This window comes from Struthio camelus, chromosome 1 (genome assembly GCF_040807025.1).
Source record: "Struthio camelus isolate bStrCam1 chromosome 1, bStrCam1.hap1, whole genome shotgun sequence".
Lineage (NCBI taxonomy): Eukaryota > Metazoa > Chordata > Aves > Struthioniformes > Struthionidae > Struthio > Struthio camelus.
In genome coordinates this window covers 67,924,330-67,951,497 of record NC_090942.1, presented here as the reverse complement: position 1 = coordinate 67,951,497, position 27,168 = coordinate 67,924,330, and the positions used below count along the sequence as shown (strand labels likewise).

Genomic DNA, 27,168 nt, shown 5'->3' with positions numbered 1-27,168 from the left:
GTCTTCGCTTACTGTGGATTTTGACCCCTTTCAGTTATCACTTAGCAATGTGAGCTATGATTTACGTCGTTTGTCCTTATTCAACATGCCCCCTTTGATAATGAAGTGCCTGCAAAGACTTGGTATTTCAGCTGTCCATCATAGGGAGGCACGTGGAAGAACTGTTCCTTCCTACCTGTAGGCAACCCAGAATTGCATCTCTCTCTCCTCTTCCCTTTGAATTAATAAGTTATATGCCCTCCTAAACATCATTTTACTTTTCAGCTTCCTATAGTGCTCTATGGAAAGCAGATGAGAACTGAACCAGTTTCCCCTCTACAAATACCAAGGAAAAAAGGACACGAGTCCTCTGTCACGATCACTTTTCTGCAGGTTGCAGAATAACAAGCTGAACTTTGCTAGACCCAAGCAGGAGTTTGCTGAGAGACTGGTTACTTTCTCGACTTTGCACTGATAGCTAGGTTGCTTTATTTAGTTTAGTTTGTTTATTAACTTGTATTTATGTGCTCATTCAGCTCTAGGTCAGATTACTAGAGTAAAGTCATCTCCGACTCTCATTCAAAACTAATTGCTCTTACTGAGGAGAAGCACCATCTTATCCTCTTATTGTAGGCTTCTCCACTGCAGACAGGATTGCTTGGGTGTCTTCAGAAAGTTGGAAATCCAGGATATGGGCTGCATCAGTCTCCCTGAAGGATGCCCGAGATAGGATGCTCCAAAAGTAACCCAAGATTTAACACAACAGTCCAGGTCTTTTTTCTTGGGTAGAGTGTGGTTTTATATTGCTTTGTTCTAGCTGTCTCCTGTGCAGGACAGTATTTATTTTTTTTTTGTTGCACAGTTTAATGCACAGATATAGCAATCTCAACAAGATCAGTAATAAACATAGCATTAAACATGAGCCTGCAGCACAACACATGAAATTGCAGGTATAAAAATCTAATAAACTCACTCTTCTTCCTGGAGCACTTCTAAGGTTAAACCATCACTCCTGCTTTTTTATTTACAGCTCCCACAGACACTCCTCAAGGAGTTTCATATGGGTAGTGGTTTCTTCTTCTAAGACAGATCTTTGGGCCTAACATCATCCCAACAAGGCCGCCTAGCTCCTTTGCAGTGCCAGCAGACTTCGCTTGTGCCAAGTGTGTGTGGGCTCTGCTAAGTTATGTTATGTCCCTGAGACTGCACTTTTCTCCATCTAAGTTCCAGTTTTTCCCTCCAAGCTGGCCTAGCTTTAGACAAAGCATGCTGCCCTCAGGTAGCTTCTGTTATTCAGTTGGGCCCCCCAGGTCATGTCTCTCATCTCAAGGCACTGGTAACTTTTAGAAGATTTTACCAGTGAAAGTAAGCTGACAGTTGGTTCACTGGACAACAATGTCAAGCGTAATACAAAATTTCAGATCTTGATTGCAGGATCTTAATTTGCAACAAGACCCTTTTACTTCTGCCCAATGGCAATACCTTACTCCACTCCAGGAGGGAGACTGGATACTCCCTTTACAGCTGATTTTTCATTTGACTTCTTTCACTCTTCCTTTACAGTTATGCCTTAAGTGGACAACAACACAGCCAAGTCCGCTGTCAGCCATTTCCTTCCTCCATCCAGGTATAAATAACTGTTCACAGGGAAAAGCAACGGGGAGCCACTGCCTTTGCCTGTGACTGCAGCAAGCCTGCCCAGATGAGCAGTGCCAGGCTGCATTTTACTGCCTTACAGCACCCAGCAGTATGTTGTGCTGCCAGGGTAAGAGCCTACCCAGTCTTCTTGTTTGTGCCTTGGATTCTTCCCATATCGGGTCGAGCAAAGTGGGATGGCATCTCCACATACACCATGCCAGCACTGAGGTGTTCCCTCAACATCCACACTTCCCTTTTCTTCATACCACAGATTCCTTTTCATGCTACTTGTCTTTTCCAGGATCTAGCCATTTTTGCCTTCTTTTCTCCATCTACACACACTCTGAACAGGTGCCTCTCCCCAACGCCCCGAGAGGCTGCCTGGCTCCAGAGGCAGGCCAAACAGCTCTTCTCTACCCACCGTTGAAATTTCACAGCAGCTGCAGGTGGGTCCATGAAGGAGATATGGAATTTCTTGCAGAGTGAGAGGATAATGAACATGAGGCTCCAAAGCAGCATAAGCTGCTGCGCATATTCACTGGCCAACCAAATGCTGTGGAAAAGCATTTCTTTGGCCTGGAAAACAGCAGTGCATGGTAGGATTGTGCTGGGAGGCACATCTGGGATGATCAGAGGTAGCATCAGAGCAGGATTATGAGTATTTTCTCCTTTCACCATCAAAGCGCATTAAAGCTCCACAAGAGGTGACGGGTGTCCCCCATTCAAAGCAAACTAACAGTAATAGCAGGGTTTATTAGGTTTGTCCCTTGGACAGCAGGATTCAAAGCAGTGTCAGAGCAGTGGGAGCTTCCTACTTCTTCCCCCTGGGAACTCTCCTGGGAACAGGGATATGGTGGGATTGAGAAAAGCACAAAAAACCCAACCTTATCCTGTAGACCAGATCTGCCATGGGACCTTTTCAATTTACTCTGCTCTCCTGTGGCAATAGCCTTGTCCGATTACCAGCTGGATTTTTAGCTGTGTGACACAGCAGAGGAAGATTTTTTGGCTTGGCGGGTTTGTTCTTCCCTAGATAGTTGTTTCTTCAGTTGTAGTGAGTATTTTCTGCAGTATCAAGTTGTTTCAGCTTTCCCTCTGCTTAATCTCACAGTGAGTCTTTGTTTTTCAAAAATCTGTTAGTTTAAACTGGGTCAAATGCTAACAAGCGTGTCAGTCCCCCCTGCCCTTAGGATCTGCCATAAAAGATCAGACTACAGGTCTGTCAAGCTCTTTGTCCTACTTCTGCAAGGAGCCAATGTCTGATGTGTCAGAGAGGTGGAAAAATCCTGCTATTTAAAGGTTACGTTGCTTCTCCTTGCCATGACTCTGCTGCTTCATATTTTTATTTTCTTCAAAATTCTTCAATGAATTGGAAATTGTGCTGCTGGTGATGGATTGACCAAGTCCTTAACACAGCTCTACACTTTTCTGTAGAAGAATTTTACCAGCTGCCAAGCCACATTGATTTTCCATCGAAAGCCCTATTTTGCTCCGGTACCTATGTAGTCATGAGGTCCTGTAGGGTGGAACAGAGAGCCAAAATAAGTAAGATGCAAAGTGAATGTGCATAACACTCAGGATAACAATTTTCTACTTTGGACTTACTTTCAGCTGAGCAGTTCAAAGTGCTGTGACCTACTTCAGAAGAAGCTAAAACAGGTAGCTGAAAGCAATGGGCAGCTTATAAGGGCAGACTTTAAGACTGAAAGTCTTTAAGTCATTCTATGCAGAAAAAAAGGCATGAAGCAGGAGGAGGAAAGAAACAAGAACAGCACAAGAGTTTCTAGCAAGGTTCATGAAGAAAGCGCTTTTTATTCTCTGAGCAGTAGCTCATGCAAGAAAGCTTCTTAAAGTATTGCAAAGGTATTGGCTGCCTTAGGGTTTAAAACCAAACAAACCAGATCACTAGCCATAAGACAAGGAACATTTCCTCCAGCACAATTCATTGTTACTTAGAAAGCAGATACTGCAGGCACATATTTTAATATTAAATCAAATTATAATACCATTAAAGCAAGTAGCTCATCTTCTATACTGGCCTCATATCTATAAAGATTAAGCTTGAATAAAAGCACATGGCTTTCCTCTGTCTCATTGTGCAATAATTATTCCTACAGCAGCATTATAGATAACAAAGTAAAAGATGACTACTTTCCTGCATCCTCTGTCATAGGATCTCTGAAGCTTCTGTGATTTAAAATTTAGATACAAAATCTCTAATTCCCTATTACAGTTCATTGCATTTTATTCATTTTATGTACATCCATCATAGGCATGCAATTACATTGCAGACACATATAGACACATGCCACTCCTATCTGCTTTCAAAGAGGATCTTTGGGGAGAGGTTTCACAAGGCAACTGTAGTGATCTAACAGCACCTTCTTTCCCGCTGCCCCCCACTACCAGCCCTGCATTCCTGCTGCTCCCTTCACAGGAAAACTGCAGCCTGGTCTGCCTCCTTGATGAATGGGTCCAGTTCACCTTCAGAAAACTGATGGCCCTTCCTCTGCCCTCAAATGAACAGTTTCTGCCAGTTTAGTCTGGCAGGGTCATTGCAGGGTCAAACGCATAAGCAAGGAAAGATAGCAAACATGTGGCTGGGAGCAGGACCTCCCCCTCAGGAAAGGGTGAGATGGTAGGGAGTTTTGGCTCTCGGGGTCTGTATTGCAATTGTGGCACGCAGAATGGACACTTCAGCTTTTGGATGAGGACTGGGACGCTGCTGTTCTTCTCAGACATGCATGAACTGCAGCAGCAAACAGTCTTTTGTGGGCTTTCCCACAGCCACTGGGCTCTAGACTAATAGCTGAGTGACTGTACAGCGTGGGCAAGGATGGAAATTGGTTGCTGTTTTCCTTCATGTGGTCTCTGTACTGCAAGCCGAGCTTTACAGCACTCAGCTGGGCCCTCTACTGAGGGGCACCTCCTCTCCAGGGCTGGCCTGAGCACCTACATTTAAAACCTCTCCCCAGCCCTGACCGGCACCCTCCATGGTTCACATCCCAAAGGAGCAGTGGCAAGGACGTCCCCGGCAGGCAGGACACGTGGACTTCGAACACTGCCTCAGAAACAATGCCCAGGCAAGCCCAGCAACTGCCATGCCCAGTTTCCCAATGGCTGTTCTGCGGCCGCCCTGCCCTTTCCCCCGCACGTGTTCAGGGCCGCAGAACAGCGAAAATCCCTGTCTGCTGTCCACCATTTCACTCCACTTCCATCTTTGATTTTATACAAGCTTCCAAGACACACCTTCTCCTGCCGAGTAACCATTTATATGGGCTTTTCTTTTCCCCTGCTAAGGTCAGGAATAGGATCACATGCAGCCATTACCTTTCCTCTGAGTCAGTGCCAACACGTGGAGGGCAAAGACCATACTCTGCTCAGAGCAAGGTGCACCTTCTTCTCTTTGGTCGTAGAAGGCGCACAGCCTGTTCCAGCTGCTACCGCGATAAAACCTAATCAGCAAAGTATGCTGCTTGTATAAATCACTAGCATGTCATGTACTAATGGAGGTGTTGTGCTGTGAGCATCAAGCAAAACCACCCACACAGAGATTTCCATCCATCTCTGACAGCATCACTCACTTGCTGCACGACCTTGGTCAAGTCACTCGTAGCCTGACTTTCAGAAGCATCAGCCTCCTGGAAATCAGGTCAGCGCACTGCCTGTTCTTCAACTGCCCCTAGGAAAATAAAGCAAATGCTGCGTCTCCGCTTCCCCTAACATCTGCCAAGGACAAAGCACTATTGTTCCCAAAGCTAGCCCTGCTGGCGTCGCATCGCGAGGCAGATGCACCTCTACACAGGCAGGAGTCCCAGTGCCGAGTCCTTCCAGCGCACACAACTCAACGTAGTAGTGTGCTGACAGACACCTTTCACACCAGTCCTGAGATGAGGCAAGCCTTCTGATCTGGATAGTAAACTTTTGGCTATTCTTCATTCTGAAGTTGACTGCAAGTTTTGGGCTAAGGGTGCACGCTCTGCTGAAGGTATTTGTTTGCCTACTTCTAAATTCTTATTCTTCTGGTTTCAAGGCAGCAAGACCCCAGTATCTTAGAGTTCGTTTGCTTGGGAAAGCCCTAAGGAGGTAAAGGAGTCTTGCAAAATAACCCACCCATGTGAATTTCTGCCCAAATAAAAGCCTGAGAAAAGGGCCCTGTTTTTTTATTAAGAAAAAAAAAAATAGAGCTTTTTAAGCTTCGTAGGTACACTGAGGCAAGGGGAAAGCCTGGACGAGTAGCTTCTGTGTAGCTGGTTGGATTACACATCTATAGCAATAGCATGGGGGTTTGGCCACAGCTGTGCTGCTGGTCTGTGTTCCTGGCTAACTGATCTCTAGCCCAGGGTAAGCTTTCAGAGAAGATGTACTCAAGATGCCATGCGTACCTCAGTAAAAGCATTGTGTTCAAAGCCTAGCCAAAAACATTTTTTTCCATTATCTCTGTCCCCCAAAATCAGCCCAGTCCCACATCTGCCGACACCAATGGGAACATGAACCGACCTTACGTTTTCATGCACTCTGGACAAAACCTGCCCATGAGCAGCATGCAAGCTTTCTGTCAAAATGCCTTTGGCCTCTGTACAAGCATAATTAGAGCCTGATTTGAACTTTCCTGATTTCAATTTCCCAGCTTCCCTTTGAAGCCCTACTCAGTAAGAAGTGCCAGACACCCCACATCTACATTATAATGCATCCTAGCACACTTGAAAGCCCAAGGGCACGCTAAAGAAATCCAAATCCTTCAAATCCATAGCCAATATACAACATGAGATCAAGGACAGATGAAAAGTATTTCCTGGAATGAATATGCACAGTGAATTGTTTTCCCCATTTAGGAAGGGCTGCTGCTTTGTGCTTGTGCGTGCGTGCATGTGTGTGTGCGTGTGCTTAAAAAAATGCTCCGATTATGTCAATTATGTTAATTTATGAATATAAAAGCAATTCTTGCAGATAAAAGCATTAAAGAGCCCGTTTCAGTTTCCCTGTTACAGGTAGCGTTTCTTAGCCGAAGCCTAAACATTTATATCCTGTTGTTCAGCCACATCTCTTTGCCACTCATTCTTCATTCCAGATCAACCAAAGAATTGCTCTGAAGTATTTGCTGCTTAGGATTCTTACTACTGATGACAGCTAGATTGTAGGTTTTCTCTATTGGCTTACTGTGTTCATGCTTTAGCTTAGGAATATTGGAAATTAGCCCCAGGTCAGATCTAACAGAAGGATAGAGATCAAAGTGGTTTGCTTGTGCTTGAGGATCATGTTTCGGGGAGGGGGGGGGGGGAAGCTTCCTGTGGGCTATACCAGCAGCTTATTTAAGGAACCACACTGAGCAATTCCCAGCCAGTTCCTCACAAGCACATCCTTTGGGGGTGCGAGCATTTCATACCACCTGATGTGGCGAACTTCACCCTCAGTGCCTCTATGTAGGTTTAAATGCAGGTATTACTGGATAATCCCAATAAAGCTTCATTCCAGTCAAAACCAAAGCCACCAACTTGCTGGCGCTCAGCCCTACCTGCTAGGAATGAAGGCAGGAAAGCAGCAGCTCAGTCTTTGATGCCCAGCCCTGTCACTGCATCCAGCCACTCCAAGCCTTTCTCAGCAGGTCCAACTGACTCCATCCTGCTGCTGGCTCCCACCAAAGGGCAGTGGTGATGGATGAAGCAGGAGCTCCCCCAGGGCATCAGTGGCATGTGCTGTTTCCAGCCGCAGGGCACTATACAGGCTAACTAGACAGGCCAGCAGCTCCCCAGGGCCAGTACCAGCAGGGGCTCCCCATGGTGGCAGGGCTGGGCCTCACAGCCAGGACTCACTCCACCACTAACAAGAGAGCAGGACAGCCCCAGCCCTGGGCATCACCATGGGGATGGGGCCAGGTCAAGCAGTCCAGTCAGGCAGGGGGTGTCCATGGCCAGGCAAGGCCATGGCAGAGCTGGAGACCAGCACCACTACAGTGACAAGGGCAGAGACTGATGGCCTTGGGTTGGGCTGACATGAGCTCCTGGGCCTAGGTAGGGTGGGGGAGGTCTCAGGTGAGGCTAGTCAGGGCCATCAAGGCCCATTAGTACACTCAGGGCTCTGACACCCAGCATATACAGCTGGGATGTGCTGATTCAACATCTCACCCACTGAAGCACTTCATTTCTTGTCTGGAAAATAGCAGTCTGTCTGCTCTGTTATCTTTGGGCCGTTTATTCAGACTGAGGATTAAGCTCCCTGCAGGTGTGGACACATCTATCCTGGTTCCCTGCAGAGCAAGTTCAGGGCATCTGAGCCCAGGAGCTGTGCTACATGGTCACAGCGACGCTGCTTCCACACTCAGCTCGGATCAGGACACAACCACTTCCACGAAACCTGACACCTGAGCTGATAAAAACTCCTAGATGTGAGATGACCCCTCAGAGAGCAAAGCTGGAGGTCTCTTACGTTGTGTTCATTATTAGGAGCCCTGGGGACTATAACAAGGGGACATCCAAGTGGCTCCACATGCAAACTGCCCAGCCCTGTTGACAGTGGGTGCCGAGATAACAGGCTGTGCTGGGACCAAGCCAGCTCCCACCGAGTCACTCAGGTGTACGTGCGCTGCCAAGGCGAAGGAAGTTGCAGTGTGTTGCCAATGCACAGAGCCAACTTAAAGAAGCCTGAAACAAATAACGAAATCACATGTGTGTTAATGTCAGTTTAACCTGTTCTGTGAGCAATCTCCATGGACCTGGTTGTGTGTGTATGTGAAACCTACCGATACAATAAAGACACAGTTGCCTATATCCTAAGAAGTGGGGTGCCAAATGCCTTTTAGAGGATACGCCTTCATGACTAAATAAGGATGGTGCAGCCAGTGGAACTAACATTTTGTAGGATACCACTGAAAATCAATAGCAGGGCCAAAGACTGAGTCTTTCTCCAGCCTCTTTTGACCATTGCATGCCTCCATGTGCCTAAATAGTAGCTCTTCTGCGCTCAATTACCTTGAAATTAAGCTCCATACTATTCATCATGTGAATGAGCTGCCTGGCGTGGCAGGGGAATTATTATTTCCATTCCTCTGGGCATTCTTGCTGTTATATCACTTGTTTTCAACAACCTACGGATACTAGTGCAAAACAGTGAAGAGCAGAGTTCCTGACAGAGCATAACCCTTACTCCTAACGAAGTTTCCTGAGGATCCTGAAACTCTCCAGAGTTGCAATAGCAAACACCAGCACAAAGAGGAAGAAGTTGTATGAAGTCCTAGGCAAACAGCCTTAGCACCACCTGTCAGTCTTGCATTTGACTCAGATCTCCATCCTTTCCTCTGTCCCGAGACCCCTGTGAGAGTCCAAATGTTTGGCAGGCTACCATGAGGAAAGTCAAAGGAAGAGGTCAGGTGATGTCTAACTAGGCCAGGCTCTAAGCACCTAAGAGGAACTAAAAAATTCTACACAGCTCTCTGGCACTGGTGAATTATAAAATCAATCTGCTGTTGTGAACTAATGCAGCTCCTCAAAAACTTGATCTGCTCACCTTATCCCTGGTGCTAACAGCTCTTGGCATGATCCTTAAACTCTCATAACCAAATGTGCTACAGCTTCAGGCTTTATTTCTGCAGTAATTGTACTGCCTAGAGAAGAGAGAATTACCAGGAGTTTAAACACACTAGTGAAAACAGCCTACCTCGCAAGAGTTATGCTTGGGAAGCACTGGATTAGGGCCCCTGACCTGGGCTGTGTTTTGCTGCTCCAAACAAAATATTGGTTTAGCTCAGTTGTTTGGCAATGTTTCTGCCTGATCTGGGAGAAGCTAAGGTCTTAATAAATACACTGAAATTATGGGATTTGTAGGTCGTCCTTGGAATATCACGTGTGGGGGGGATGTGGACCAAAGGCATGGGGCACCAGCCATATCCATCATTTAGCTCTAGTTATGGGTCCTCCTTTCCCCCAGCGGCTCTGCTCCACCTTGGACTGGCTCCTGAGCTGGCCCAGGCCCAGGGCACACCTAAAAAACCTGCATAGGCACCCAGCTACCTTGACCTGTAACCCCTTACCACTACATCTTCCCACAGGCTGCAATGTCTCCAGATCCCTGACTGCCCCCTGTGGGAGCCTGGCATAAAGAAAGCTTTTACAAGTGGCTACAGTAACATCACAACCATATAAAAAGTACAGCAGGGACAGTTGAGTCTGTGGAAGAGTGAAGAGAGCTACAAACAAAACCCAATGCTAACTATCCACCTCCAGCACCTCTGTTAGTGTACTCATACAGGCAGCTGTATCACCTGTGGCTGATTGGACATGGCTGTGCCAATGTTGTGACTGATTCCTGTTAGTTGCTGCCTGTGCTGCAATCTTCTTGCTGAACAGCTACAACCACCAGAAGATATGTAGCACCTGCTTTCACAGGACACAGCTCTGGACATGTTCATTAGCTATGGATATGTTTGTTGGGTTGGACTGACTGTTTTCAGCCTAATTTCCCTTTATAGTGAGGTTTAATATATGCTAGCAGACTGTCACAAAATAGTAGTGGGACCTTTAACTTAGGAGTCTGTTTCATTATTTTAAGAGACATATGGAAGTCAAAGTCCCAGGACTCCACGGAGACTTCAGCTGTTCAAAAAGCTGCTCTTGAAAATATGTATCCTCTAGTTTTTAATATGACAATACCTTCACTTGAGTTGACTACATCTGGAATAGCACACAGCTGTATCAGCAATAAATACTTTTATCTGAAAAGAAGTGAATATGAAGAGAAGCACAAAGCATCTGTGCCCAAGGCTTCACCTGTGCTACAAAAATGCTCTCACGTCTGCTTGTGTGTGAACATGAGCAGCTGGCGGAGGCCAAGTGTGGTTTAGCTGCATGCGTGGACAAGGATGAAATGTGTCCAGGACATTTTCAGAGATGACAGTTTTCACCTCAGGAGGACTGAGGAGCAAGGGTCAGATTAATGTGGCTTCTGCTCATATCACCCAGTGGCGAGCAGCACTTTGCAGTTCCCCTGCTCCCACCCGCTGCCGGAGGATGCCCAGTGCCTTCATCTCTGCTGGCTGCTGCTCATTCTTGCTCCTAACCTGACACAGCTGGCCAAGCAGCAGGGAAAGGTAAACCTATGAAAGACACACCTAATGCTTTCAGGGCACGCTATATGTAATGTGCGATTTGTTTTGTCAGGATATTTACTCCTCAAATGCAAAAGATGTACAGTGATTCCGAAATGAGTAGGTGTGGATTTTGTAGCTGAAGGCACAACAGAATAATTGAATTGTCTCTCTCTTACCTGGCCAGAGGACTCATCTCCAACTTTGCCTTAGCTACCAGCTAATGTGCCAGTTAGTTACATTTTGATAATGCCTTGCTTCTGCAGCCTCTAGCTAACCACAAATTGATCCTGATGTGCAAAACCACCGACTGTCAATACTGAGTTGTTAGGATGCTTTTAACCAATCAACAGCACTCTGGATCCATCCATCCTCCCCTTCTGCGACTTTCCACTGAGATGCTTTTGACGCAACAAGCTGTGGCAGTTGGCCTTGCGAAGAGATCTGGAAAAGAAGGCTGGAGCTTCAGCTTTAAAAGCTAGAAGAGAAGGAACAAAACTGAGGTGGTCGCCTGTCAGTTGAACTGCAGGCCTTTCTTCCTTTCTGTTTAACCTTTGGATCTACAATGAATCATGAGTCATTGGCTAATTAATGCAAAGGTAGCTTTGCGCGCTGTCTTTTTTTTTCCTGTCCTTGTGCAGTTACATTTCTTTGTTGTTAATTAGCTCAAACCAAATTTCCCCAGAGACCTGGAGAGTTGGATCATCAGTCAGTAATCCAGTAATTCCCTTGGACACGCACGAGTCCCCCGTGTGCTGCTCTACAATTGCGTTTTGAAAGTTTAGCACTCCTCTATGACAGATAAAATCCATTTTAAGTTGTGATCAAAGTCCTCCTTGTCCTCAGAGCAAATTCCAGTGCAGTTATGTCAGTTGGCTGCAAATTACATCATACATTTGATCAGCAGAGATTCTCAAGATGTTACCCTCCAAGTTAAACCAAAAGCCTGTGCAAATGAAACTTTTTTTTTCCACAGGGAACGGGCTTTGAAACTTTCCCTGAAATAATCATCACAAAGCATGGCCTGAAAGTCTAAGTGATTTACCTGGACTTTTGTGTGAGGGTTGGCAGTTATCACTAGTAATTATAACTTTTTTATATCATACTAGGAGTCTGTAAAATACTAATTAGCTATCTGTAGTTAAATTCAAGAAAGAGCAAATCTCTGTTTTTAATGCCCCAGACAATACTACTAGGAAGCAAGGACTTCACTCCTCCTTTTTCAGCAAAGCAGTCCCTGGGCTGGAATGAGCTAGGGAAGATATTTTTTAACTGCTCCTGTTTGGTGTTGGTCTGAGTTAGATGGTAGTGACTTCACGGAGGTTCAAAGAGCTATCTATATCAGGAGTTCAGAAAAACTAGACCTGAGAAGTTACTTGTTAAAATGCCAAATCAAAGAAACTGAAGATCAAAGTGAAAAAAGCTTTCCTTTCAAATTTCTCTGAGAATCCTCAAATAGCATCAGTATTATTCTGCAGGACTCTTTTCAGGCATAAAATAAAATGTGTGCAATAGACCTGTATCACCTGCCAGTATTCCTAAAGCCAGTAGCACACCTTACATGAGCCTGGCGTCCTGAGCTGTTGGCAACGGTTCTTCTGTCACATGCATGTTTTCTTTTTTCCCTAGCGTAGTTGTGGGTATCTAAAGGGCACAAAGACCTCAGTCCTGAATTTTAAATGCAGTTTTGGGTATCATCAGTGCTTTCAACGTTTCCCTTCTTGGAGCGGACCAGCTGGAGCTGCTGAAAGACTCAAGAGTTTTGAGATGCTGTGGTTTTCTCTAAGGGTCCAAGCAGTAGTGTCCTTCCTGAGCCCAATCCCCATCAGTCTACACTTCCATGTCAACTTTTGGGATCAATTCTAAAACGACTGAGGGTAAATTCTGCTTTGCACTACAGGTATACAAAAGGCAAGCGTAAAAGACATGTAAGCGTCCCTATAGCTTAACACGTCAGTGGACCTCATGCCCCTTCATGTGGCAAGGGGACACCAGCTTCTGGCTGGGTCCTGACCTCTCTGCAGCCCTGTATGGAGGGGCCATCTTCTCTCAGGACACTTGGGATCATCCACATCGAAATGAAAGGCCCTGCTTTGTAAGCAGCTTTCACACCCTGGAGAGTGCAATTTAATTGTACTAAGCCAGCAGGTCACTAGATGGCCTCACAGCCTAAGCGATTTGGGCAGATCCAGGCTTAGGCTGTGTAATCACCAGATTTATTTTTAAAAACTGGCACCCAAAAAGCTGCAGAATTTATAATCATCCGGCTCCCACAAGGGCCTTCTCAAAAGCCAGTGTTTGAAAGCTGGGACACTTAGTGCCAGGGGATGCTTGAGAAAACCACGTTTGTCACTCGTGTTGTCAGAAACCACTTCTATTCCCAAAACCCCAGCAGATGGGATTGGGAGAGAAGGCAGAGACCCAGTGGGTGCCATCAAAGAACCTTGGGAGGCTCTCCAGCCCCTCTGTGGGACTTGCTAATCAACGGAGCAAGGTCAGTCCCCACAGGGAAGGACACTCGGAGGAGAAACCGGAAATCACCTTCGACCCCTGGCCTGGCCGGGCAGCACCGCCAGCTGGGGCCTGGCCCTGGGAGGTGGACCCACGCGAAAGGGAGGAGAACGCACACGTCCCTGCGTGCCCATCCATCCTCCATCCCCCCTCGACAGAGGCCGGGCGAGGAGGGGAGACGCAGCGAGGTTCGCGTCCTTGTCCAGCCACGGGCAAGTCTCTCGGTCATTGCCTGGCTCCAGTCCCTATTTCCACGATGGTGGAAACGCACTTTCCTGCCTCAGAGAAATGCTGGAGAAAAAATAAATAAACGAAACACCTGTTAAGCTATCAGGCGCATGGCTTTGGCAGAGCTGTACAAGTGCTTCAGTGAGTAACAATAATAACAGTGTTTTAAGGGAAAGACCCCCCCACCACCACCTTTGAAATGTGCATATTGAAGAGGGAGATCGGGGAGGAGAGAAATGGAGGGATTTTTAGAGCAACAGAAATATTAATTCAAGAGAAACAGACAGAAAGGAAAACAGAGGTTTAGCTTGCGTGACAGACAGGCTGGGCCCGGGTGCGTTGTCTGGCTGGTCTTTTAGCCGTCGGCACCTTCACAGGCTGCTGTCCTTCCGGAAAGATTGGGAAACTTCATTTGGGCCACACGGGGCTCGTCTGGCAGCGGCCTTGAGGCGATGTGGAAAAGAAGAAAAAAAGAAAAGTGATCTGCTCTTCGCGCCGGGGCCCCGGCCGCCGAGGAGCCTGCGGGCGCCAGGCCGCCCGGGCGCTGCCGCTTTAAGGCAGGGAGGGGACAGGGGAGCCCGGCCCGGCCCGGCCTGCGTGCACGGCGGCGTCCGGCGGCGGCGACGGCGACGGCGACAGCGGCAGCAGGTAGGTGTGGACCGGCCCCGGCCCCGGCCGCGGTCCCGCCCCGGCGGGGGGCGGCGCGGCGCGGGCGGCCATGGCGGCTGGGCGGGAAGAGGCCCCGCCGCCCGCCGTGGCCATGGTGGGCGCGCGCCCACAGGGGGCCGTTGGGGCTCGCGGGGGGGGGGGCGCGCGCCGGCAGGGGGCCGTTGGGGCTCGCGGCGGGGGGGGGGGGGGGCGCGCGCCCGCAGGGGGCCGTTGGGGCTCGCCAGTGGTCCCGCGAGGGCCGGCGCTGGCCTTCGCGGGGGTGCGGAGTTAGGGATTTGGGGATGACAAGGGTGATTTTCCCCGGTGGCTCGCCCCCCGCGGGCGGGTTTACTGACGGCCCACGCGGCGCCGTGTGGCGGGGCGGGATTGACGCCCGCCGCGCCCTGTCTGGTCTTGGGGGGCCCCTGCTGCTACCCCCCTCCCCCCCCCCAAAAAAAGCTTAAATTGCAGGTGGATTGCCTGTTCTTGTTCTCCTTGGTCCTCCAAGGAGAATATTCTCCTTGCCCGTTGATTCCAGTCGCATAAGATGCGGTGGCCGCGAATGTCCAGCGTAACGATATCTGTCCTGACACCTTTCTGCGCTAAACGGTTAAATCCAGCCTGGCGTTCTGCGTACAGCGCTCCAGGCTGGTCTGTTCTCTGCAGACGACGAATTTAAAAGCGGAAACCCAACGTGTCGGTCTATGAATCAGCCAGCTCCTCAATTTTGCTGATTAAGGCTATGAAAGACTTACCGCGACAGGCAACGCAAAAGATAAGCTACCAAAATGTTAGCCCTGCTCATTTGCAGCAATTTGTGTGTGTGTGTGTGTGTCAGGGTGGGGAACAGCATACGGCATTAGCTGACAAGATTTATACACCCTGACTGAGGTCAGTTAACATCATGTTTTCCTTAAGCAGATGGGGATTATGTAGTTCTGCCTTCCTGAAGGCAAGCGTTCGTTAACTGCATTCGTCCATTACAGGGACTCTGCTGTATGACCTTCTCGAATGTGGGAAAATGCAAAACGTTCAGTCACGTATATTTATTTTTAGTCAAGAGGCAAAGCCTTTATAGCCCTGTGGTTTAATCAACTTCAAACAGTCAAGCAAGCAGAAGTTTGCAAAGACTCAGCTGGACTGTTGGCCTGAGCACCAAAGCATGGCGGGAGTTTAGTTCGCAACTCACTATTCTAGTAAGCAGTCGGATTAGAATTGGCACCTGAAGCGGAAGTCAGCACACAACACAAGTGCCACTAAAATTGCATTAACTTTTAAAAGCGATACAGGCAAAGAAAGTAAAAGTCAAATCATATGAAGTATGAAGTTTTAAAGAAGGCTTTATTTTATTAATATTTCTTGCTGTTATCCATTTATCTGTCTAGTTTTTGTAAGGACAATCTATGCTGTTTTAGAAGGTGAAGCTGGTCACAACGTTTGCATTGTGAAAAAGTTGGCTGAAATGGGCCGAAGTTAGCTTTCTTCGTACATCGTTCTGCTTTTTCTTGAAAACCTGCGGAAGAGGGGAAACAACAGGAAAGACACAGAGTACAGTTTCTGTCTCATGTCTGTTTTTACTTGTAGTCTTGCTATTGAGGAAACAGAGGCCCTTCCCCTTGTCTTATCAAATGTCCCAAAACCTGGAAAACATATGCCAGTGTACTGTTTAAAGCATGGATTTTAATTACTTCCCTGGTCATCAGCTGGGGGGGGGGGGGAGGGAGGCTGAAAAGCTGTGCCCTGGAGCAATTAAGTCCCAGTTACTGAAAAGAAATCACAGAGCAAGAGGAGAAAGAAAAGACAGTGAAAGAGGAAAAGGTGGATAAAGAAGATCTGAGCAGGAATGCAGAAAGTTGGTTTTTTTCTTTTCTGGCCACCCCTTGGTAAAGACGCTGTCAGGTTCAGAATAAGAAAGACCCAGAGACTTCAGGAGAGGGTAGGTGACAAGAGCATGGTAAAGCTTGCGCTTGTTCATTCTGCTCTCACCCGAATGTGGTAGCTGTCAGTTGTTCTGTTTCTTAAATGAGTCTAAACTCTGGAACATTGGCTTTCCTTTCTCCTTTTCTTCACTACTTGTGACTTTAAAGCTGGCCTTAAGTGGATTCAGAAGGCCTTTGAGTCTGAACTCATCCAGCCTTAAAGCCTCAGCTTCTAAAGACTTGGAATGTGTTGGATTTACTTGCTGTTGCTTTAGAGAGCTTGGAGCATGTTTATCTGTGGGAACGGGAGAAACTATCTGAGAGGTAGCAGTAGATGGAGGTCTACTTTCTACTACAGCTGAGAGCATCCATATGACACTACTATGCTATAAGTCTATCTCATCCTTTAAAGCATAGACTGAAATGCAACCAATTAGAGTGTTCTGATGAAACCAGTTCTTGGGTCAGAGCTGGCACCCTGACACATATGAAGTAGAAAGGAAAGTCATTTGAGGAAATTGTTTGCTAGCCTTCAATACAAAAAGATGCTTTAATATAAGACTTATCACTATTATAAAGCCTATAATTACTCCTCCCCAAAAACCTCCTGACAGCCTTTGCTATGTCCATAGCCCCAGCAATACCAAAGCCCTACTGTAAAATCTAAGGATTTGGTGGAAAAACCTTATATGGGAGTAGCCTGCTCTGGCTATATCTGCAAGGCAGAAGGAGGTGAATGTTAAAAGACTGCATATTTAATTTGCAGCTCCGTCAGCTCTCCCACTAAGCAGTTGCTTCTCATTGAACGTGTTCAAAGGCTCTCTAGTGCAGGGGTAAAGCACCCTTTCTTGACTGTACAACCGCACGTCAACCTCCTCTTCCTAAAGGTGGTACATAGCCTTGAAGTCACTGAAACATCACTTACACAACCTTGTTCTCCTTTCAGGAGTTCTCACCCATTACTGTGAAAAACAACATCCTATGAGTTTGTTTCAAGCTTTCTCCCTCATCACCGGCCTCAGATAATCTGTTCCCCAAGCTGTTCTCAGGGGCAGTTATCCTTGCTGGAGACATGGCCTGCCAAGGCTGGAAGCAGTTCCTCTTCTTGGGCAGGCAGAACCCCTTTGCCAGAGATTGGAGGAGCAGGAAGGGAAGCCCTTCTCTGGGTTGGAAACGCTGCTGCCACTGGAGTGCTGGCAGGTCTGTGGACCCCGAGGTGAGAGCGTTTTTGGAGGAGAACACGGAGGTCACCAGCAGCGGGAACCTCACGCCAGAGATACGACTGCGTCTCCTCACCCCTCGCTGCAGGTTCTGGCATGAAAAACTTGACCTGTGGCCTTATGGGGACCCATTCTGGGCGATTTACTGGCCAGGAGGCCAAGCCCTGTCCAGGTATGCAGCACACAAACCACCAAAGTTGATAAAGTAAGGTCCACTGCTGGCGAGCATGTCAGACCTTATGCAGTAGAGAAGCAATCTCTCCTGGCTGGCAGTGAAGTTTCAGCACCTGCCATATGCAGAGTAACTCTGAAATCCTGTTGTCTTCAGTGGAGCTGCATGTGTTGCCAACAGGGCTGAATTTGGATCTCTGGGAGAGCCATGCAGTTGCCATCAAAACTGAGCAAGCTGTTTAATTATATCATTCATGGTCAATACAAAATGGAAAATTTTTATTTTGTGATAGCACAAGGCGTTTTTTTGTAGGAGACAAACAGAAGTGTGAATGTGTATCTGGTTCTGTTGGGAAAAGTAGGTTTATGCTGATGCACTCTGTAGTGCTGATTAGCCTGAATCAGTCTCCTCATTTAGGATTTCAGCAGCTCTATTGTTTCAGTGCTCATAGACCAACAGTAAATGAGTTTTTGAAGAATCCTCCTTTTCTTCTAGTCACGTAAGAATCTGCATTTTGATTCTGGCCACTTACTGTCAAAATGTGTTTGATATTCTTGATTCCCAGGAATTAGCTGGAGTTCCTTTCTCTGGTAAAGTCAAACCTCTCACTTTGAGCAGCTGAAAAAGTTTCTAATTGTTACAGAAGAGCACAAGCTGTCAGTCATCCCCACATAGATGAAAGGGGAATATCTGAGCTATGGCTTTACTGTTCTGCAAGAAAGCAGAAACAGGAAGGCTTTTTCCCACCGGGAAAGAGTCTTACAGTTCCAAATTGTGAGTTGATTACCCTGCCATTTAGATGAATTAGAGTGCTCTTAAATATCATATAATTGGATTAGGTAATCTACACATTTTGTTGTCATATGATTCATAGGCCCAGATAGTTTGGTAGCAACACTAAATGATTGACTATTGCTTATGCACTTGTTACGATGACATGGGAATGTCAGAAATTACTTGCATAACCTGGAAAAGTACAAATAAATTAAAAATTAAAAAAGGGAGCATGAAAACATGCTGTTTCTGCAGCTATGCTTATTTCACAGTTGGCATTTCCACAGCATCAAAAATTTACTATTTATTTCAGACTATTCCTCAGAGAGTAACCTAAGACCCCTTGTTAACCTAGCATGTCTGACAACAGCCTCCAACATCAGCATAAGGTACGCTGTTCATGCCAGGGTATACAGTACATTCCAGTTGTTTTGAGTTACCATAACCATTAGAGGTAACTTGAGAACCATTCCGCTAGAAACAGGGCACTTAAGAGCGTTAGGTCAGATCACAGGCTAAAGACATTACTGCAGGAAAGTCATTGCAAATGCAAGTACAGCCCCTTTCTATGGAAAGCGGAAGTAGGGCACTTCCCGTGGAGGTCCCATCCCTCTCCTCCAACCTGTTTCAACCATGTGCTGTCCTCAAAGGACCAAAACCCACAGGAGGAGTACTGTCAGACAGGTGAGCTGCTGAGCCTCTGCAGAAATGCCCTTCCTGAGTACCCTCAGAATCAGAGGGCATATCTGTACATCTTAAGAGTAGCCAATAATGCTGCAACATTGGGGTAACAATGCAGCAAAGCCCCATGCCAGACCTTAGAGGAGAAGGAGATTTTTATTAAAACTAAACCGGTCTCACTCACTCATTTCATAGCCACATACTCACAAGCATCAAGTAGTGAGTGTCCAAGCACACAGCCCAGAGAGGATTCCCTGTGATGACACAGAAGACAAGAGGCATGCGATGTTGAATCCTCATCATGTCTCCTGGATTCCTAATCTGGGTATTCTATAGCTTTAGTCCTGGTTTTTGCTTCCCTGCCATTATCTCTTAATGCCTTGCACCTTTGTTTTAGTTTGAGGGTAGGGTGTCTTTTTGTCTTTCTCAGTCGGGGTTTCCTGGGAAGCTGCATATAGATGTGCTGGGATCTCAGTGCCAGCAACACCTGACGTTCTTATTAGGCCTACTTCTGCCATTCCTTCTGGTGATTCCACGCCTGGACATTTACGTTCATTCGCCATTTACAGCAGTCTTAACGTTTCGGTTACGGTTCTCTACGTTAGAACATCTGTGAAAGTTGTGCTTACCAGCAGCCTGTGACTGTTTCAAGTCAGCCATCAGCTTCCATGCTAGGAGATGACACAAATGTAGACTCCTTTCATGTTTCCAGTTTAACAGACATAATGGCAATTTACAGTAATTTATGTCACCTAAGGCTCTGCACCCTTACAAAAGACTGAATTTCTAGGCCTTTGGTTAAGTTCTGAACCCACAATAATGGCAATATGACCCACAGTATTTCATAGTTACCGCTGCTTGCCTTGTGTCTGTTCCTCCTGTGCATTTCCAGCCTAGAGGCTTTGCTCGCCGATTCCTCTTGGCGGGTGGGTATCAGTGATTAGGTCAAGATATTCTTTCTGCTCACCGTTGCTATAGTCTCATTTTCTTGTTGCTACTCAGGAACATTAAGCAGACTAGAAGTATTTGCATATGTAAGCGCATGACTCAGAAAGAGGAGAAAATCATCTTCTTCCAAGTAGCTGTATAAGCAGTATGGTAGGGCATGGGGAAGCCTTGTCTTTTGAGGGTGGAACCTTCACTGCAAATCCATCTTCATGTTTCTTCAGGCCGATTGCTTGCAATTTCTACAAATGCTTATCAACAGTTTTCCATTTCCTGCTTTTGATACCAAGCATCTTAGTCACCTTACAGTTTGTGTCCATTTATTACGTAAGCTCACCTGTCAGAGACTGAGCTGACTGAAATCAAACTTGTTTACTTGGTTGGATTTTTTTCTTGTGGGGGAAGAGGAAGGGAGGAGGATAGTTTTTTTGTTTTTTATATGAGCAGAGACAAACAAGGAGCTACGTGCCGGCAGCATATGTGGAATAATAATCTATCTTATAGAATATCATGCTTCATTACATGTATGAGAGGAAAGCTCGTGCAGTGTAATACAAAGCTGAGAAATCTGCATAAATGTGTTCATAGCTTTAACAGTTTTCCTTTTGACTTCAGGTATATTTTAGACAATCCGTGTGTTGTTAAAGGGCGATCAGTTTTGGATCTTGGAAGTGGATGTGGAGCAACAGCAATAGCTGCTGTGATGAGTGGCGCATCCCAAGTCCTTGCTAACGACATTGACCCTAGTAAGACCTTGTATTTTTTTTTTTAATCTCTGCAAAGATCTTTATTATTTTTTTAAAGCACATTTAGCATTAACTTTTCTTTGACCCATTTGGGAGAAACTTGGTTTCCAAATAGAGTTCTAAGAATGCTAAAAAGATTAATGGATTTTGCCAGTATTAGAAGCTGGGTTGTACCAGGCTCCCTTACACGAAGTGTATCTCCATGTGAGCAGCTCTTTAGAAAGAATAAACAGCAAAGTGTCTACCACGTTTCCTACACCTCATCACAGCTGGTTTGGAAGAGAGCTCCAAGAGCGGGTGGATAAATTAGTTTCTCCCTAGGACCTGAGCAGAGCATTTTGCTGCAGGTTCATATGTTAGGGCCTAGATTTTGCTATTTTTTTCTCAGATTTTATTTCCCCTTAAATGACTTCTGCGTTCAGTCTATCCATAATTTAATTACTCATTGATTAGGCAGGAAGTGTATCCACAGATAAGGCAGCTGAATATCCCAGTTTGATCCAGGAGTGCCACTGGTTTCCAATATGAGATAGCTCTTTCCCATGTAGTGGTGTGATGAGGATAAAATTCCACCTTTTTATGCTAGATTTTGATGCATAGTGAAGGCTATGGAAGCCGTGAGACAGGATAAACAAAAATACTCTAAGCACTGAAACTGAAAGTTGTGTCAAAGTGTTTGAAATTTGTAATGAGGCTGAAAGGCAGAATCCTAAAACTTAACTTTCATGTACTTTTCTTCAGTTGCAGGAATGGCAATGATCTTAAACTGTGAATTGAACCATCTGAATCCCTTCCCCATCACCATTAAGAACATCATTAATTCAGAGGTGGGCAACTGGGACCTCATTTTTCTAGGGGATATGTTTTATGATGAACAACTTGCTGATGATCTTCATCACTGGCTGAGGAAATGCATCAGGGTACGGCAAACTAAAGTGCTGATCGGTGACCCTGGCAGGCATGAGTTTTTACGGCACAGAATTCACAGTCAATTGCACAAAGTTGTAGAATATTCACTTCCTGAATCTACTAGACAAGAAAACAATGGATTAACATCAAGTATTGTCTGGAGTTATCAGCCCTCAGATAGCTTTAAAAGCTGTTAAGGCTCACTTTATAATTTGGTAATTTGGTCTCACTTGGTTGTTGTTTTTTGTTTTGTTTTTTAAAGTGTATAAAATGAAAACGGGACTTAAACTTGGCACAGATCTGTTGATGCACAGTAGATTACTGTTCCTCTCCTGTACTGATTTCAGCTATACTTGTCAAGACTTTGGCTCCGTTTGAGAAAAACAGCAGGCAAACTTTATTTGAATTGACCTGCACTGAAGTGCCAATCCACAGATAAATTATGCTCAGGAGTTTGCATGCTTGATGTTTTTCATGTATGTTAATGTATTAGTCTCGCTCTTTGATGGTATTGTGAAATGTTTTAGACTTCCACTATACACCTGTGGGGAGGGAGGAGGATGGTGGTTGAAAGATAACTGCGCTCCCTTCTCAGACTTCTGCAGCTCATTTACAAAGAAAATTATTGCTATCCTTCAAGAAACTCTCTCTGCTCGATTATTAGCTCATATCATACTCAACTCAAAGTGCCTTGCTCTTTACCTGGATATCCCTTCTGAATGTAACTAATTGGGATCTCCCTTTTCCCCTCTAAAATAAAGTCAACTCTTCCTTTAAGCCCCAGAGTGATCATTTAGGAACCATGCATAATTCTAAGACATCCTTCTTGACTGTGTTAGTTATTCCAGTTGTTAGTAACTTTTACTAAGTAGTAATAGCTGTAGGGTAACTTTAGCATTTAGACAGGACATTCAAATGATCTACGCTCCCTAACCTTGCAGGGAAAAAAAAGGCAACCTATCATGATAGGGAACTGGTGCAGAATGAAGAAATCTTTCTTTCCATGATGCTTCTAAACAGGGAATGAGAAGAAAAAAAATCAAATATAATTACTTTTTCTTCTCTTCCCGAAGAGAGTCTGAACAACCACCTCCAGAATCATCCTCACCACACTGTGAAGAAACCAAAGTTTTCAGAGCAGTCTTGCAATAATTAGCACCTTTGCAGTAAACTACTGAACAAGCAAAAATGAAGAACTAATAACTGAAGAATGAAACACACTGCATCTACAACTATCCACATACCAGGTGATACAGTAGAAGCTTAAAGATGTGAGAAAGTTTATGACAGTCACTCAGAAAACCATGGTGCTTATGAGGTGGGAGGATTATGAACTCACGCTGATGTACATGGCCACAAATATATAATTTAACAAGCTTTTAAAACTATCCAAAACAGTCAGAGACAAAATTTAATCTTCGAAACAACACATAAATATTCTCATCCACCAATTTACAATAGTAACAACATCCAAATACAATACAGAATATGGAGTGGTAAGGGTATACATGATGTTCTTCTCCCACTTCCAACAATACTTGTAAACATTTGTTGACACTGACTCTGATTTAACCTGAATCAAAAAAAAAAAAAATCTAGTGGAGTTAAGCTAGTACCAAACCCATGAGAGAGCAGACTCAGCCTCTGGAAGTGCAGGATTTAAAGTGATCCAGATTAAACTTCCAAACCTAAGAATACAGCATTATCATTTATGTCTGTGTTGTACAGGCTTTTAAGCACAAGGTGAAGATATGCCACAACGTTCTACCTTTAGAAGGGGGTGGTAGGAGAACACAGTACATCTGCATGCATTTTTAAGGAAAGAATGTAAACTGTATTCGCCACCAACTTAACAAACCAAGGTTCCGGTAATAAGGAGAAAAAAGGCCACCTTAGGCTGTGAGACTACACGTAGCACTGCAGATAGGATTTCTTTTTTTAAGGTTCCTTTGCTGTTAGAAACTCTGGTGGTCTTCCATCTTTAGCTGCTTTACTTTATCTCCAATTGTAATTTTACTTCTGGATGCAGCACCTGAAATGGCAATCTGGCAACCATAGTATGGTTATATGCCCTACAATGAGAGGCTGAGGGAGCTGGGCTTGGTCAGCCTCTGGAAGAGAAGGCTTCAGGGGGACCCAGCAGCAGCCTGCCCATACCTACAAGGAGGTCATCAAGAAGGAGGAGCCAGACTCTCCCCAGCAGTGCACAGACGAGAGATGAGGGCCAAGTTGAAACAGAAGAGGTTCAGACTAGATACAAGGAAGAAAGTTCTCACTGTGAGAACAGTCAAGCAGTGGAACAGGTTGCAGGGAGAGGTTGCTTAGGGCTGTGTCCTCTTCAGTTTTTCAAGATCCAACTGGATAAAGCCATGATCAACCTGGTTTGAGCTCTGAGCTGGCTCTACTTTGGGTAGGAAGATAGACTAGAGACCTCCTGAGGCCCCTTCCAACCTCAGCCATCTTATGAGTCTACTTACTCTTTTTGCAGCACACTTCCTGCGGCAAGGACAGCTAGCTTTGTGTGTTGTTTGAGAAGACTACTGAGCGTGTCAGTGGTGCTACCTACTGAACTACAGCCACCACTATGGAAAGAGTGCAATTTGTCTTTAGACAAAAAAGAAGGAATAAAACCCGTTTTCAAACATGGATGGTTAAAACTAAATATATATTTAGGTTCTTAGGTCTTTATTTGGTCCAAGGACTTGCTGCAGTTACAGCCTTTAGGTGCGAGTTGCTATGACTGTAGCAAAACCAACTATTGTCTGCAGGACTGGTTTGCACTGGTGCAATTTACCTATAGCTATCATGAGAACACAGTCCTCTCTGCACTAAGCCATAGTACTGCATGGTACCCAGAGTTAGGAATTTAGGCACCTGAGTTTGAAGAAGATTATGCATTAGCACATTTACTAAATAGAATTTGCTCCTCCATAACCCGTATAACCAAGAGAAGAACAGAGATTGTTGTCAGACTTCATAATATCCTTTAATATTACTGGATGCAACATACATACATACATACATATGTATGTATGTATGTATTACTACATATATATGTGTGTGTGTGTGTGTTACTACACACACATATATATTACGTGTGTGTGTGTGTGTGTATGTATATATATGTATTACTACATATATATATATATGTATATGTATATGTATTACTATCTTCCATGCAGTTTGACCTGAACTTTAAATAGATTAGAAGACTGTTTTATTTCTGTGACACCTGAAGTGAGTGTGGCCTGTGACAGTGTTGGATTATAAAGTAAACATATTCCTTATGGTTACCTAAACTCATGGGTTTCTAAGTGTCACCAGATCCATGTAAAACCTCCCTAGCTAAGTCCTGCTAGTTCCAGATGCAGAACATCAACATAGTGTGCTACCCCCCACCCTGTGTAACACTAAAATGACTAGCATTTTTAAGCTTAATGTAGAAATCATAAAAGATCTCTAGCTGTTTCTTGCTTCAACAGACCCGCTGAATATGACTTACAATTTTGGTAAGACCCTTGCTACATCATGTAATAAACTTATCTATACTTCAGAAACTGAACTTTGCTTTTAAATATGACTATAATTGAACAATACAGATAAATATATTTTCAATTTCTGTAGGCCACTGTAGATGTAATGAACTGAACTGAACTCTACCATCCTGAGATTCATGTGCGCAGAGCCTACGTCTGGTCCTGTTTCACTTTCAGCTATGCTTACGAGCAGCAGCATTTTGTTCCTGCTGAAGATTTTCACATAGAAATACAGGCAAAAACCCAAGCAAATGAGTATTTGCTAATATACAGAATTCCCTTATTGGTCATGACTACTATTCTGAAACTCCTTAAATGACAATGATAATTTCAAGACAATTTTATGCTTATATGTTCACAGACTGTAGTTTTGGAACTGTAAAGATCCAGTAAGTATTTGATGGTAAATAAAAAACAAAATTGCAGCGTTAGTACCACCATAAATAAATGTATCTACTGTTTTTCCTCCAGACCCAGGAAAGTATATAGTGAAAGGAGACTACTTGTTACTACTTAAAATATACTTGCACTGCTGGTAATGCCACTTTCATTTATTAGTTTTGTCTGCTCACCGTTTTCAGATTTAAGCCTCAATTTTACAAACACTTCTGTGTAAGTGTTAATACTATGTTTGGGCTTGATATTTTTAATTGTGACTACCCTCTCAGGTTATAAACTCAGGACAGGAACTTACTTAAAATGTGTTTGTATAAGTAGCTAAGAGTAAGATGTTAAGTAGTAGCCTAATCTGATCCTTCAAAGAGGCTGAGAGATGATATAGTAATATTAATTATAATTTAACTTTCTTCTTAATGCAGTATGACCAGCCATGCAAAGAAAGACCAGGCTCTAAGCAGAGACACTACAAAGCCCTGACTCACAGAGTGAGGACTGGAATGGCAACAGAGACCTCTGGCGGGAACAGGGAGTGAAGCCATCTGCTGATACAAAAGTCACCAGCGGGGCAGCTACTCTCCAGAGGTGGCTGTTTTCTGAAACAGCTCTCTCATCTGTAAACTTCACACTTGTATGTACACAGACAAATAGCCATCAGTAAACAGTCCATGTCACTTGCTTGATTTTGTTCGATACAACCAGCTGCTCTAAAACATCTCGGGAACGATCTGCAAAAGAAACAAGGAATTGCTTGTTATTCATTCAGAATATATACATTTATATACATTTTTTTTAATATATAAAAATAAGTGGTGTACAAAAATTAGGTAAACAACAAAAGCATTCAATTGTATCTGTATTTATGCTTAGCTTGCCATTAGAAGGACACGCTTTAGGTATAGCTGAAATAATTCAAAACCATTCAGTTCCTTCTTCAATCACATAATTGTAAAGCACCATCACCTAACCCAACATAACAAAAAAAAGACAGATTTTGGGAGAGTAATGTCTCTTCTTCCTTTTAGAATTTCATGAGTACGCTCAGCTATGATTAGCTGCTATTCAGGTTGCTCCTTTCTAGCTAGCCTACATTTAGTAGGTATCACAGAAGCAGAACATCTTTCAGAGGTTAAAAAAAAAAAAAAAGAGGAAATATGAGTTAACTAGACAACATTAATATACAGGACAGCCATTAAAGAAAGCATGGGGATGGTGACAAAACATCAAGAAAACTGGAAAAAAGGCTAGTACAACTGATTATCTGACAAGATGTGGCAAAGAATGAGGAAAACAAAGAAATGAGAGGACAAAAGGGGTATGGAGCTACAAATAGCCTTAGCAACGAAGACAAGAAGCTTGAAGTTGAAGCAAAGGAAAAAAGCCACAGAACATAAGGATGGCAATGGGAGTGATACAGAAAGATGGGCAAGAAGACTGTATTAAAACTTAAAACAGTAAATAACTTCTTTGGACTACTAACAACAGGTCATTTTTTTGCAAGTCATCTGCTTTTAAATATAGAGTATGAAAAGGCCAGAGATCACCGCTGTTTGATGGCTAAGTATCTTCAAATTAGCACTCATGGGGATCATGTTGTCCAAGTGATGCGCCCACAAAGGAAAAAGTGACGTTCCTACACTCACAGCTAAAACATTGGGAAAATAATCTCATGGTCTTATTTTCAAAATAGAAATTTAATCTGATAAAAGGAAATAAAAACAGACTAAGCAACAATTTAAAAAAAGGTAAGCCACGTCTGGCCTTAATAAAGGAAAATAAACATAAAA

General features: G+C 44.6%; 2 protein-coding genes and 1 long non-coding RNA gene across 21 annotated transcripts in view; 1 reads left to right on the top strand and 2 right to left on the bottom strand.

The window, feature by feature from the left end:
* Positions 1-822: 822 nt before the first annotated feature.
* LOC104147296 (uncharacterized) lies at positions 823-13,888 on the bottom strand. The gene is made up of 4 exons (XR_011141543.1): positions 13,757-13,888; positions 10,876-13,498; positions 3,223-5,299; positions 823-3,133 (listed from the first exon to the last, which is right to left on the bottom strand). It is a non-coding gene; the product is annotated as an uncharacterized lncRNA (long non-coding RNA).
* Positions 13,889-13,920: 32 nt separating this feature from the next.
* Positions 13,921-26,062, top strand: ETFBKMT (electron transfer flavoprotein subunit beta lysine methyltransferase). Of its 16 annotated transcripts, none has more exons than XM_068946234.1 (6): positions 13,976-14,083; positions 14,704-14,873; positions 16,949-17,394; positions 20,410-20,540; positions 21,282-21,367; positions 25,804-25,940. In XM_068946234.1, the coding sequence occupies exons 3-6, from the start codon at positions 17,075-17,077 to the stop codon at positions 25,915-25,917; spliced, it is 651 nt and encodes a 216-aa protein (XP_068802335.1). In that variant the 5' UTR covers positions 13,976-14,083; positions 14,704-14,873; positions 16,949-17,074; the 3' UTR covers positions 25,918-25,940. The 16 variants fall into 16 exon arrangements, 14 of the variants coding, with proteins under 14 accessions (XP_068802330.1, XP_068802322.1, XP_068802289.1 ...); XM_068946212.1 differs by lacking the exons at positions 13,976-14,083; positions 25,804-25,940 and adding exons at positions 14,136-14,198; positions 15,469-15,631 and having other exon boundaries at positions 21,282-22,226; XR_011141536.1 differs by lacking the exon at positions 13,976-14,083 and adding exons at positions 18,482-18,557; positions 22,523-22,696 and having other exon boundaries at positions 14,283-17,394; positions 25,804-25,935.
* The window catches only part of AMN1 (antagonist of mitotic exit network 1 homolog), a 32,598-nt gene continuing 28,271 nt past the window's right edge, over positions 22,842-27,168 (bottom strand). For all 4 annotated transcript variants that reach the window (XM_009679880.2, XM_068946270.1, XM_009679879.2 and 1 more), the window contains exon 7: positions 22,842-26,109. In XM_009679880.2, coding sequence (XP_009678175.1) covers positions 26,036-26,109 — 74 coding nt within the window. In that variant the 3' untranslated portion in view covers positions 22,842-26,035. The remainder of the gene's footprint in view (positions 26,110-27,168) is intronic.

Coding starts and splice junctions, on each gene's coding strand:
- ETFBKMT (XM_068946188.1), top strand. CDS start 17,075: ATGGCCTGCCAAGGCTGGAAGCAGTTCCTCTTCTTGGGCAGGCAGAAC. Junction 17,395..20,409: donor GGAGGCCAAGCCCTGTCCAG/GTATGCAGCACA, acceptor TTTTGACTTCAG/GTATATTTTAGACAATCCGT. Junction 20,541..21,281: donor TGCTAACGACATTGACCCTA/GTAAGACCTTGT, acceptor ACTTTTCTTCAG/TTGCAGGAATGGCAATGATC.